Source organism: Myxine glutinosa, chromosome 5 (assembly GCF_964187855.1).
Source record: "Myxine glutinosa chromosome 5, kmMyxGlut1.1, whole genome shotgun sequence".
NCBI lineage: Eukaryota > Metazoa > Chordata > Myxini > Myxiniformes > Myxinidae > Myxine > Myxine glutinosa.
In genome coordinates this window covers 8,129,857-8,143,393 of record NC_136265.1, presented here as the reverse complement: position 1 = coordinate 8,143,393, position 13,537 = coordinate 8,129,857, and the positions used below count along the sequence as shown (strand labels likewise).

The 13,537-nt window shown below is 35.1% G+C and overlaps 1 protein-coding gene across 1 annotated transcript in view; it reads left to right on the top strand.

Moving 5' to 3' along the window:
* LOC137428743 (uncharacterized) overlaps positions 1 to 13,537 on the top strand; it is a 207,239-nt gene that overhangs the window by 75,324 nt on the left and 118,378 nt on the right. The window contains exon 2 of the mRNA XM_068118641.2: positions 1,096 to 1,146. Within this exon, the coding sequence (XP_067974742.2) occupies positions 1,096 to 1,146 (51 nt within the window). The remainder of the gene's footprint in view (positions 1 to 1,095; positions 1,147 to 13,537) is intronic.

Here is a 13,537-nt window from a genome sequence, read left to right as displayed (position 1 = left end):
CTTACGGTACATTGCTGCAGAACAGCTGTAAGTTGTTCACCCATTACTTGTTCCCTGAAGAAGGCCTTTTTTTTTACAATATAACTGCGAAATTCACATTATTTTCCCGTTTTTGCTAACCTAAACTTTTTTCTTTACCTTGAGCAGTTTACTGCTTACCTTTGTACCATTTCAGGTTATTCACTGGACTTGAATTGCTGAAATTTCAATAAAAACTGGAAAAATTGACGTGTTCTAAAACTTTTGACCGGTAGTGTACGTTCATTCACATAAACACCCCAACATACACCCCCCCCCCCCCCCCCACACACACACACACACACACACACACACACACACACACACACACACACACACACACACACACACACACACACACACACACACACACACACACACACACACACACACACACACTCACTCACTCACTCACACACATACACCCCAGCCACCTTGCTGGCACATCATGGATGTTGCATTCGTGGAACTTTTAGAAGCATTCCGTAATGCAAACTCCGACCTACCTCGACATGGTTTTGGGCAGAATTCAATTGAACCATTTGAGGAATTCGTAATATATATATATATATATATATATATATATATATATATATATATATATATAATTGCTAACATATAATTGCTATATATATATATATATATAATTGCTAATATAATTGCTAATGAAACTAACATCTCGATATCAGGTTTGTTAAGTTTTTGTTTCGCCAAGGGGGGGCAATAAATGGTACACGGTGCCAACTAAAGCCCTGGATTGAGCATCTTACATGGGGTGTGGTAAACTATTTGTTAATAGTTATTCGTTAAGATAGTTCATGTGGAGTAAAATGTCAAAGAAACAATTATCATACCGACAAAGAACGACTTTACTACCAGCCATGAATACAATCCCTTGTTCTACATTTATTTTATGTTATAAGGTTCCCAGTTACCACCTCCGCCCCTATAAAAAGCCCTAAATATAATAAACCTATTAATGTGTAAATATGGAACCTTTTATGTCCTTCACTGTGGTGCTTTATCTTTCCTGTCCCATAATTTGTATCATCTCGTCTGCCCTTCCTCCCACCCAAGCAGAAGTTGTTTGCAGACTTTGGCATGGGCTCGATCACCTCACACTCACAGGTGAGATGTCCGTCTTGTGAGTGATTTATGGACCCCGCGGGATCGCCATCACATTTGCTCTACACCTCGACGCACGATGCAACGACTGTGGTGCCATGTTGTTGTTGTTGTTGTTGTAAAACACTGTGGTTATTTAGCTTTTGTATGTACGTGTCTTGGCTCGCACACAGGAACATAAACAGGCGTGGACTACAAATGGACCGGATGGATATAGAGGGCAACGTGATATTATTCTCTGTACGGAGAGAGGAGGGCGAGATGTTTGAACATGATTATTCCTGCTACATTCCAACAACTATTTTCATTTGCCTCCCCTCGCCCCCTCACTGCGGATCCCCACGTCTAACCCCCAACCACCTCCACCCGAAAAATAAACAAATCTATTCATTCTTCAAATTCCTGAATATCCCAGCTTTTTATAGGGTTTATTTATTTATTACTGTATTATTATTTTTTGCTGTGATCTTAGGCTGATGGTGCAGATGGACATGCATCACGTACAGGACAAAGACACAAGCCAACATCGTTGTACTTTTACATGAATTGTAAAGCCACCTCAAGTAGGCGAGGGGCAGACACGCGGCACATGGGATTTGGAACCTCGATTTACCTATATCATGAGAGTTTTGGGATTCAGACGGGAATGCTAACAGGTTACCCCAAAGTGTATGAATTGCTGATTTCCAAAATCACCGAAAAGCTGATTTCCAATATCCTCAAAAATCTGATTTCCAATATCCTCAAAAAGCTGATTTCCAATATCCTCAAAAAGCTGATTTCCAATATCCTCAAAAAGGTGATTTCCAATATCTCAAAAAGGTGATTTCCAATATCCTCAAAAAGGTGATTTCCAATATCTCAAAAAGGTGATTTCCAATATCTCCAAAAGCAGATTTCCCATATCTCAAAAAAGGTGATTTCCAATATCTCCAAAAGCAGATTTCCCATATCTCCAAAAAGATGATTTCCTATATCTCCAAAAAGGTGATTTCCCATATCCTCAAAAAGGTGATTTCCAATATCCTCAAAGAGGTGATTTCCAATATCCTCAAAAAGGTGATTTCCAATATCCTCAAAAAGGTGATTTCCAATATCTCAAAAAAGGTGATTTCCAATATCCTCAAAAAGGTGATTTCCAACATCTCCAAAAAGGTGATTTCCAATATCCTCAAAAAGGTGATTTCCAACATCTCCAAAAAGGTGATTTCCAATATCCTCAAAAAGGTGATTTCCAACATCTCCAAAAAGGTGATTTCCAATATCCTCAAAGAGGTGATTTCCAATATCCTCAAAAAGGTGATTTCCCATATCTCCAAAAAGATGATTTCCCATATCCTCAAAAAGGTGATTTCCAATATCCTCAAAGAGGTGATTTCCAATATCCTCAAAAAGGTGATTTCCAATATCCTCAAAAAGGTGATTTCCAATATCTCAAAAAAGGTGATTTCCAATATCTTCAAAAAGGTGATTTCCAACATCTCCAAAAAGGTGATTTCCAATGTATCCAAAAGCAGATTTCCAATATCTCCAAAAAGATGATTTCCCATATCTCCAAAAAGGTGATTTCCAATATCTCCAAAAAGGTGATTTCCAATATCTCCAAAAAGGTGGTTTCCAATATCTCCAAAAAGGTGATTTCCAATATCCTCAAAGAGGTGATTTCCAATATCTCAAAAAAGGTGATTTCCAATATCTCCAAAAGCAGATTTCCCATATCTCCAAAAAGATGATTTCCAATATCTCCAAAAAGGTGATTTCCAATATCTCCAAAAAGGTGATTTCCAATATCTCCAAAAAGGTGATTTCCAATATCTCCAAAAAGGTGATTTTCAATATCTCTAAAAAGGTGATTTCCAATATCTCCAAAAAGGTGATTTCCAATATCCTCAAAAAGGTTATTTCCAATATCTCAAAAAAGGTGATTTCCAATATCTCCAAAAGCAGATTTCCCATATCTCCAAAAAGGTGATTTCCAATATCTCCAAAAAGGTGATTTCCAATATCTCCAAAAAGGTGATTTCCAATATCTCCAAAAAGGTGATTTCCAATATCTCCAAAAAGGTGATTTCCAGTATCTCCAAAAAGGTGATTTCCAATATCTCCAAAAAGGTGATTTCCAATATCTCCAAAAAGGTGATTTCCAATATCCTCAAAAAGGTGATTTCCAATATCTCAAAAAGGTGATTTCCAATATCTCCAAAAGGTGATTTCCCATATCTCCAAAAAGGTGATTTCCAATATCTCCAAAAAGGTGATTTCCAATATCTCCAAAAAGGTGATTTCCAATATCTCCAAAAAGGTGATTTCCAATATCTCCAAAAAGGTGATTTCCAATATCTCCAAAAAGGTGATTTCCAATATCTCCAAAAAGGTGATTTCCAATATCTCCAAAAAGGTGATTTCCAATATCTGCAAAAAGGTGATTTCCAATATCTCCAAAAAGGTGATTTCCAATATCTCCAAAAAGGTGATTTCCAATATCTCCAAAAAGGTGATTTCCAATGTCTGCAAAAAGGTGATTTCCAATATCTCCAAAAAGGTGATTTCCAATATCTCCAAAAAGGTGATTTCCAATATCTCCAAAAAGGTGATTTCCAATATCTCCAAAAAGGTGATTTCCAATATCTCCAAAAAGGTGATTTCCAATATCCAAAAAGGTGATTTCCAATATCTCCAAAAAGGTGATTTCCAATATCTCCAAAAAGGTGATTTCCAATATCCAAAAAGGTGATTTCCAATATCTCCAAAAAGGTGATTTCCAATATCTCCAAAAAGGTGATTTCCAATATCTCCAAAAAGGTGATTTCCAATATCTCCAAAATGTTGATTTCCAATATCTCCAGAAAGGTGACATCCAATATCTCCAGAAAGGTGATTTGCCATATCTCCAAAATGGAAATCTCCAATATCTCCAGAAAGGTGATTTCCAATATCTCCAGAAAGGTGATTTCCAATATCTCCAAAAGGTGATTTCCAATATCTCCAAAAGGTGATTTCCAATATCTCCAGAAAGGTGATTTCCAATATCTCCAAAATGTTGATTTCCAATTTCTCCAGAAAGGTGACATCCAATATCTCCAGAAAGGTGATTTGCCATATCTCCAAAAGGTGATTTCCAATATCTCCAAAAAGGTGATTTGCAATATCTCCAAAAGGTGATTTGCAATATCTCCAGAAAGGTGATTTCCAATATCTCCAGAAAGGTGATTTCCAATATCTCCAGAAAGTTGATTTCCAATATCTCCAAAAGGTTGATTTCCAATATCTCTAGAAAGATGATTTCAAATATCTCCAAAAAGGTGATTTCCAATATCTCCAAAATGTTGATTTCCAATATCTCCAAAATGGTGATTTCCAATATCTCCAAAAGGTGATTTCCAATATCTCCAAAATGTTGATTTCCAATATCTCCAAAATGGTGATTTCCAATATCTCCAAAAGGTGATTTCCAATATCTCCAGAAAGGTGATTTCCAATATCTCCAGAAAGGTTGCAATATCTCCAAAAAGGTGATTTCCAATATCTCCAGTAAGGTGATTCCAATATCTCCAGAAAGGTGATTTCCAATATCTCCAAAAGGTGAATTCCAATATCTCCAAAAGGTGATTTCCAATATCTCCAAAAGGTGATTTCCAATATCTCCAGAAAGGTGATTTCCAATATCTCCAAAAGGTGATTTCCAATATCTCCAAAAAGGTGATTTGCAATATCTCCAAAAGGTGATTTGCAATATCTCCAGAAAGGTGATTTGCAATATCTCCAGAAAGGTGATTTCCAATATCTCCAGAAAGGTGATTTCCAATATCTCCAGAAAGGTGATTTCCAATATCTCCAAAAGGTGATTTCCAATATCTCCAAAAAGGTGATTTGCAATATCTCCAAAAGGTGATTTGCAATATCTCCAAAAAGGTGATTTCCAATATCTCCAGAAAGGTGATTTCCAATATCTCCAGAAAGTTGATTTCCAATATCTCCAAAAAGGTGATTTCCAATATCTCCAAAAAGGTGATTTCCAATATCTCCAAAAAGGTGATTTCCAATATCTCCAAAAAGGTGATTTCCAAAATCTCCAAAAAGGTGATTTCCAATATCTCCAAAAAGGTGATTTCCAATATCTCCAAAAAGGTGATTTCCAATATCTCCAAAAAGGTGGTTTCCAATATCTCCAAAAAGGTGATTTCCAATATCCTCAAAGAGGTGATTTCCAATATCCTCAAAAAGGTGATTTCCAATATCTCCAAAAGCAGATTTCCCATATCTCCAAAAACGTGATTTCCAATATCTCCAAAAAGGTGATTTCCAATATCTCCAAAAAGGTGATTTCCAATATCTCCAAAAAGGTGATTTCCAATATCCCAAAAAGGTGATTTCCAATATCTCCAAAAGGTGATTTCCAATATCTCCAAAAGGTGATTTCCAATATCTCCAAAAAGGTGATTTCCAATATCTCCAAAAAGGTGATTTCCAATGTCTGCAAAAAGGTGATTTCCAATATCTCCAAAAAGGTGATTTCCAATATCTCCAAAAAGGTGATTTCCAATATCTCCAAAAAGGTGATTTCCAATATCTCCAAAAAGGTGATTTCCAATATCTCCAAAAAGGTGATTTCCAATATCCAAAAAGGTGATTTCCAATATCTCCAAAAAGGTGATTTCCAATATCTCCAAAAAGGTGATTTCCAATATCCAAAAAGGTGATTTCCAATATCTCCAAAAAGGTGATTTCCAATATCTCCAAAAAGGTGATTTCCAATATCTCCAAAAAGGTGATTTCCAATATCTCCAAAATGTTGATTTCCAATATCTCCAGAAAGGTGACATCCAATATCTCCAGAAAGGTGATTTGCCATATCTCCAAAATGGAAATCTCCAATATCTCCAGAAAGGTGATTTCCAATATCTCCAGAAAGGTGATTTCCAATATCTCCAAAAGGTGATTTCCAATATCTCCAAAAGGTGATTTCCAATATCTCCAGAAAGGTGATTTCCAATATCTCCAAAATGTTGATTTCCAATTTCTCCAGAAAGGTGACATCCAATATCTCCAGAAAGGTGATTTGCCATATCTCCAAAAGGTGATTTCCAATATCTCCAAAAAGGTGATTTGCAATATCTCCAAAAGGTGATTTGCAATATCTCCAGAAAGGTGATTTCCAATATCTCCAGAAAGGTGATTTCCAATATCTCCAGAAAGGTGATTTCCAATATCTCCAAAAGGTTGATTTCCAATATCTCTAGAAAGATGATTTCAAATATCTCCAAAAAGGTGATTTCCAATATCTCCAAAATGTTGATTTCCAATATCTCCAAAATGGTGATTTCCAATATCTCCAAAAGGTGATTTCCAATGTCTCCAAAATGTTGATTTCCAATATCTCCAAAATGGTGATTTCCAATATCTCCAAAAGGTGATTTCCAATATCTCCAGAAAGGTGATTTCCAATATCTCCAGAAAGGTTGCAATATCTCCAAAAAGGTGATTTCCAATATCTCCAGTAAGGTGATTCCAATATCTCCAGAAAGGTGATTTCCAATATCTCCAAAAGGTGAATTCCAATATCTCCAAAAGGTGATTTCCAATATCTCCAAAAGGTGATTTCCAATATCTCCAGAAAGGTGATTTCCAATATCTCCAAAAGGTGATTTCCAATATCTCCAAAAAGGTGATTTGCAATATCTCCAAAAGGTGATTTGCAATATCTCCAGAAAGGTGATTTCCAATATCTCCAGAAAGGTGATTTCCAATATCTCCAGAAAGGTGATTTCCAATATCTCCAAAAGGTGATTTCCAATATCTCCAAAAAGGTGATTTGCAATATCTCCAAAAGGTGATTTGCAATATCTCCAAAAAGGTGATTTCCAATATCTCCAGAAAGGTGATTTCCAATATCTCCAGAAAGTTGATTTGCAATATCTCCAAAAAGGTGATTTCCAATATCTCCAAAAAGGTGATTTCCAATATCTCCAAAAAGGTGATTTCCAATATCTCCAAAAAGGTGATTTCCAATATCTCCAAAAAGGTGATTTCCAATATCTCCAAAAAGGTGATTTCCAAAATCTCCAAAAAGGTGATTTCCAATATCTCCAAAAAGGTGATTTCCAATATCTCCAAAAAGGTGATTTCCAATATCTCCAAAAAGGTGGTTTCCAATATCTCCAAAAAGGTGATTTCCAATATCCTCAAAGAGGTGATTTCCAATATCTCCAAAAAGGTGATTTCCAATATCTCCAAAAAGGTGATTTTCAATATCTCCAAAAAGGTGATTTCCAATATCTCCAAAAAGGTGATTTCCAATATCTCAAAAAGGTGATTTCCAATATCTCCAAAAGCAGATTTCCCATATCTCCAAAAAGGTGATTTCCAATATCTCCAAAAAGGTGATTTCCAATATCTCCAAAAAGGTGATTTCCAATATCTCCAAAAAGGTGATTTCCAATATCTCCAAAAAGGTGATTTCCAATATCTCCAAAAAGGTGATTTCCAATATCTCCAAAAAGGTGATTTCCAATATCCCAAAAAGGTGATTTCCAATATCTCCAAAAGGTGATTTCCAATATCTCCAAAAGCAGATTTCCCATATCTCCAAAAAGGTGATTTCCAATATCTCCAAAAAGGTGATTTCCAATATCTCCAAAAAGGTGATTTCCAATATCTCCAAAAAGGTGATTTCCCATATCTCCAAAAAGGTGATTTCCAATATCTCCAAAAAGGTGATTTCCAATATCTCCAAAAAGGTGGTTTCGAATATCTCCAAAAAGGTGATTTCCAATATCCTCAAAAAGGTGATTTCCAATATCCTCAAAAAGGTGATTTCCAATATCTCCAGAAAGGTGATTTCCAATATCTCCAAAATGTTGATTTCCAATATCTCCAAAAAGGTGATTTCCAATATCTCCAAAAAGGTGATTTCCAATATCTCCAAAATGTTGATTTCCAATATCTCCAAAAAGGTGATTTCCAATATCTCCAAAAAGGTGATTTCCAATATCTCCAACAAGGTGATTTCCAATATCTCCAAAAAGGTGATTTCCAATATCTCCAAAAAGGTGATTTCCAATATCTGCAAAAAGGTGATTTCCAATATCTCCAAAAAGGTGATTTCCAATATCTCCAAAAAGGTGATTTCCAATGTCTCCAAAAAGGTGATTTCCAATGTCTGCAAAAAGGTGATTTCCAATATCTCCAAAAAGGTGATTTCCAATATCTCCAAAAAGGTGATTTCCAATATCTCCAAAAAGGTGATTTCCAATATCTCCAAAAAGGTGATTTCCAATATCTCCAGAAAGGTGATTTCCAAAATATCTCAAAAAAGGTGATTTCCAATAGCTCCAGAAAGTCGATTTCCAATATCTCCAGAAAGGTGAATTCCAATATCTCCAAAATGTTGATTTCTAATAGCTCCAGAAAGGTGATTTCCAATATCTCCAAAAAGGTGATTTCCAATATCTCAAAAAAGGTGATTTCCAATATCCTCAAAAAGGTGATTTCCAATATCTCAAAAAAGGTGATTTCCAATATCTCCAAAAGCAGATTTCCCATATCTCCAAAAAGGTGATTTCCAATATCTCCAAAAAGATGATTTCCAATATCTCCAAAAAGGTGATTTCCAATATCTCCAAAAAGGTGATTTCCAATATCTCCAAAAAGGTGATTTCCAATATCTCCAGAAAGGTGATTTCCAATATCTCCAAAAAGGTGATTTCCAATATCTCCAAAAAGGTGATTTCCAATATCTCCAAAAAGGTGATTTCCAATATCTCCAAAAAGGTGATTTCCAATATCTGCAAAAAGGTGATTTCCAATATCTCCAAAAAGGTGATTTCCAATATCTCCAAAAAGGTGATTTCCAATATCCAAAAAGGTGATTTCCAATATCTCCAAAAAGGTGATTTCCAATATCTCCAAAAAGGTGATTTCCAATATCTCCAGAAAGGTGATTTCCAAAATATCTCCAAAAAAAGTGATTTTCAATATCTCCAAAATGTTGATTTGCAATAGCTCCAGAAAGTTGATCTCCAATATCTCCAGAAAGGTGAATTCCCATATCTCCAAAAAGGTGATTTCCAATATCTCCAAAAAGGTGATTTCCAATATCTCCAAAAAGGTGATTTCCAATATCCTCAAAAAGGTGATTTCCAATATCCTCAAACAGGTGATTTCCAATTTCTCAAAAAAGGTGATTTCCAATATCTCAAAAAAGGTGATTTCCAATATCTCCAAAAAGGTGATTTCCAATATCTCCAAAAAGGTGATTTCCAATATCTCCAAAAAGGTGATTTCCAATATCTCCAAAAAGGTGATTTCCAATATCTCCAAAAAGGTGATTTCCAATATCTCCAAAAAGGTGATTTCCAATATCTCCAAAATGTTGATTTCCAATAGCTCCAGAAAGTTGATTTCCAATATCTCCAGAAAGGTGAATTCCAATATCTCCAAAATGTTGATATCTAATAGCTCCAGAAAGGTGATTTCCAATATCTCCAAAAAGGTGATTTCCAATATCTGCGAAAAGGTGATTTCCAATATCTCCAGAAAGGTGATTTCCAATATCTCCAAAAAGGTGATTTCCAATATCCTCTAAAAAGCTGATTTTCAGTATCTCCAAAAAGGTGATTTCCAATATCCTCAAAAAGCAGATTTCCAGTATCTCCAAAAAGGTGATTTCCAATATCTCCAGAAATGTGATTTCCAATATCTCCAAAAAGGTAATTTCCAATACCTCCAGAAAGGTGATTTCCAATATCTCCAGAAAGGTGATTTCCAATATCTCCAAAAAGGTGATTTCCAATGTCTCCAAAAAGGTGATTTCCAATATCTCCAAAAAGGTGATTTCCAATATCTGCAAAAAGGTGATTTCCAATATCTCCAAAAAGGTGATTTCCAATATCTCCAAAAAGGTGATTTCCAATGTCTCCAAAAAGGTGATTTCCAATGTCTGCAAAAAGGTGATTTCCAATATCTCCAAAAAGGTGATTTCCAATATCTCCAAAAAGGTGATTTCCAATATCTCCAAAAAGGTGATTTCCAATATCTCCAAAAAGGTGATTTCCAATATCTCCAGAAAGGTGATTTCCAAAATATCTCAAAAAAGGTGATTTCCAATAGCTCCAGAAAGTCGATTTCCAATATCTCCAGAAAGGTGAATTCCAATATCTCCAAAATGTTGATTTCTAATAGCTCCAGAAAGGTGATTTCCAATATCTCCAAAAAGGTGATTTCCAATATCTCAAAAAAGGTGATTTCCAATATCCTCAAAAAGGTGATTTCCAATATCTCAAAAAAGGTGATTTCCAATATCTCCAAAAGCAGATTTCCCATATCTCCAAAAAGGTGATTTCCAATATCTCCAAAAAGATGATTTCCAATATCTCCAAAAAGGTGATTTCCAATATCTCCAAAAAGGTGATTTCCAATATCTCCAAAAAGGTGATTTCCAATATCTCCAGAAAGGTGATTTCCAATATCTCCAAAAAGGTGATTTCCAATATCTCCAAAAAGGTGATTTCCAATATCTCCAAAAAGGTGATTTCCAATATCTCCAAAAAGGTGATTTCCAATATCTGCAAAAAGGTGATTTCCAATATCTCCAAAAAGGTGATTTCCAATATCTCCAAAAAGGTGATTTCCAATATCCAAAAAGGTGATTTCCAATATCTCCAAAAAGGTGATTTCCAATATCTCCAAAAAGGTGATTTCCAATATCTCCAGAAAGGTGATTTCCAAAATATCTCCAAAAAAAGTGATTTTCAATATCTCCAAAATGTTGATTTGCAATAGCTCCAGAAAGTTGATCTCCAATATCTCCAGAAAGGTGAATTCCCATATCTCCAAAAAGGTGATTTCCAATATCTCCAAAAAGGTGATTTCCAATATCTCCAAAAAGGTGATTTCCAATATCCTCAAAAAGGTGATTTCCAATATCCTCAAACAGGTGATTTCCAATTTCTCAAAAAAGGTGATTTCCAATATCTCAAAAAAGGTGATTTCCAATATCTCCAAAAAGGTGATTTCCAATATCTCCAAAAAGGTGATTTCCAATATCTCCAAAAAGGTGATTTCCAATATCTCCAAAAAGGTGATTTCCAATATCTCCAAAAAGGTGATTTCCAATATCTCCAAAAAGGTGATTTCCAATATCTCCAAAATGTTGATTTCCAATAGCTCCAGAAAGTTGATTTCCAATATCTCCAGAAAGGTGAATTCCAATATCTCCAAAATGTTGATATCTAATAGCTCCAGAAAGGTGATTTCCAATATCTCCAAAAAGGTGATTTCCAATATCTGCGAAAAGGTGATTTCCAATATCTCCAGAAAGGTGATTTCCAATATCTCCAAAAAGGTGATTTCCAATATCCTCTAAAAAGCTGATTTTCAGTATCTCCAAAAAGGTGATTTCCAATATCCTCAAAAAGCAGATTTCCAGTATCTCCAAAAAGGTGATTTCCAATATCTCCAGAAATGTGATTTCCAATATCTCCAAAAAGGTAATTTCCAATACCTCCAGAAAGGTGATTTCCAATATCTCCAGAAAGGTGATTTCCAATATCTCCAAAAAGGTGATTTCCAATGTCTGCAAAAAGGTGATTTCCAATATCTCCAAAAAGGTGATTTCCAATATCTCCAAAAAGGTGATTTCCAATATCTCCAAAAAGGTGATTTCCAATATCTCCAAAAAGGTGATTTCCAATATCTCCAAAAAGGTGATTTCCAATATCTCCAAAAAGGTGATTTCCAATATCTCCAAAAAGGTGATTTCCAATATCCAAAAAGGTGATTTCCAATATCTCCAAAAAGGTGATTTCCAATATCCAAAAAGGTGATTTCCAATATCTCCAAAAAGGTGATTTCCAATATCTCCAAAAAGGTGATTTCCAATATCTCCAAAAAGGTGATTTCCAATATCTCCAAAATGTTGATTTCCAATATCTCCAGAAAGGTGACATCCAATATCTCCAGAAAGGTGATTTGCCATATCTCCAAAATGGAAATCTCCAATATCTCCAGAAAGGTGATTTCCAATATCTCCAGAAAGGTGATTTCCAATATCTCCAAAAGGTGATTTCCAATATCTCCAAAAGGTGATTTCCAATATCTCCAGAAAGGTGATTTCCAATATCTCCAAAATGTTGATTTCCAATTTCTCCAGAAAGGTGACATCCAATATCTCCAGAAAGGTGATTTGCCATATCTCCAAAAGGTGATTTCCAATATCTCCAAAAAGGTGATTTGCAATATCTCCAAAAGGTGATTTGCAATATCTCCAGAAAGGTTATTTCCAATATCTCCAGAAAGGTGATTTCCAATATCTCCAGAAAGGTGATTTCCAATATCTCCAAAAGGTTGATTTCCAATATCTCCAAAAAGGTGATTTCCAATATCTCCAAAAAGGTGATTTCCAATATCTCCAAAAAGGTGATTTCCAATATCTCCAAAAAGGTGATTTCCAATATCCAAAAAGGTGATTTCCAATATCTCCAAAAAGGTGATTTCCAATATCTCCAAAAAGGTGATTTCCAATATCCAAAAAGGTGATTTCCAATATCTCCAAAAAGGTGATTTCCAATATCTCCAAAAAGGTGATTTCCAATATCTCCAAAAAGGTGATTTCCAATATCTCCAAAATGTTGATTTCCAATATCTCCAGAAAGGTGACATCCAATATCTCCAGAAAGGTGATTTGCCATATCTCCAAAATGGAAATCTCCAATATCTCCAGAAAGGTGATTTCCAATATCTCCAGAAAGGTGATTTCCAATATCTCCAAAAGGTGATTTCCAATATCTCCAAAAGGTGATTTCCAATATCTCCAGAAAGGTGATTTCCAATATCTCCAAAATGTTGATTTCCAATTTCTCCAGAAAGGTGACATCCAATATCTCCAGAAAGGTGATTTGCCATATCTCCAAAAGGTGATTTCCAATATCTCCAAAAAGGTGATTTGCAATATCTCCAAAAGGTGATTTGCAATATCTCCAGAAAGGTGATTTCCAATATCTCCAGAAAGGTGATTTCCAATATCTCCAGAAAGGTGATTTCCAATATCTCCAAAAGGTTGATTTCCAATATCTCTAGAAAGATGATTTCAAATATCTCCAAAAAGGTGATTTCCAATATCTCCAAAATGTTGATTTCCAATATCTCCAAAATGGTGATTTCCAATATCTCCAAAAGGTGATTTCCAATATCTCCAAAATGTTGATTTCCAATATCTCCAAAATGGTGATTTCCAATATCTCCAAAAGGTGATTTCCAATATCTCCAGAAAGGTGATTTCCAATATCTCCAGAAAGGTTGCAATATCTCCAAAAAGGTGATTTCCAATATCTCCAGTAAGGTGATTCCAATATCTCCAGAAAGGTGATTTCCAATATCTCCAAAAGGTGAATTCCAA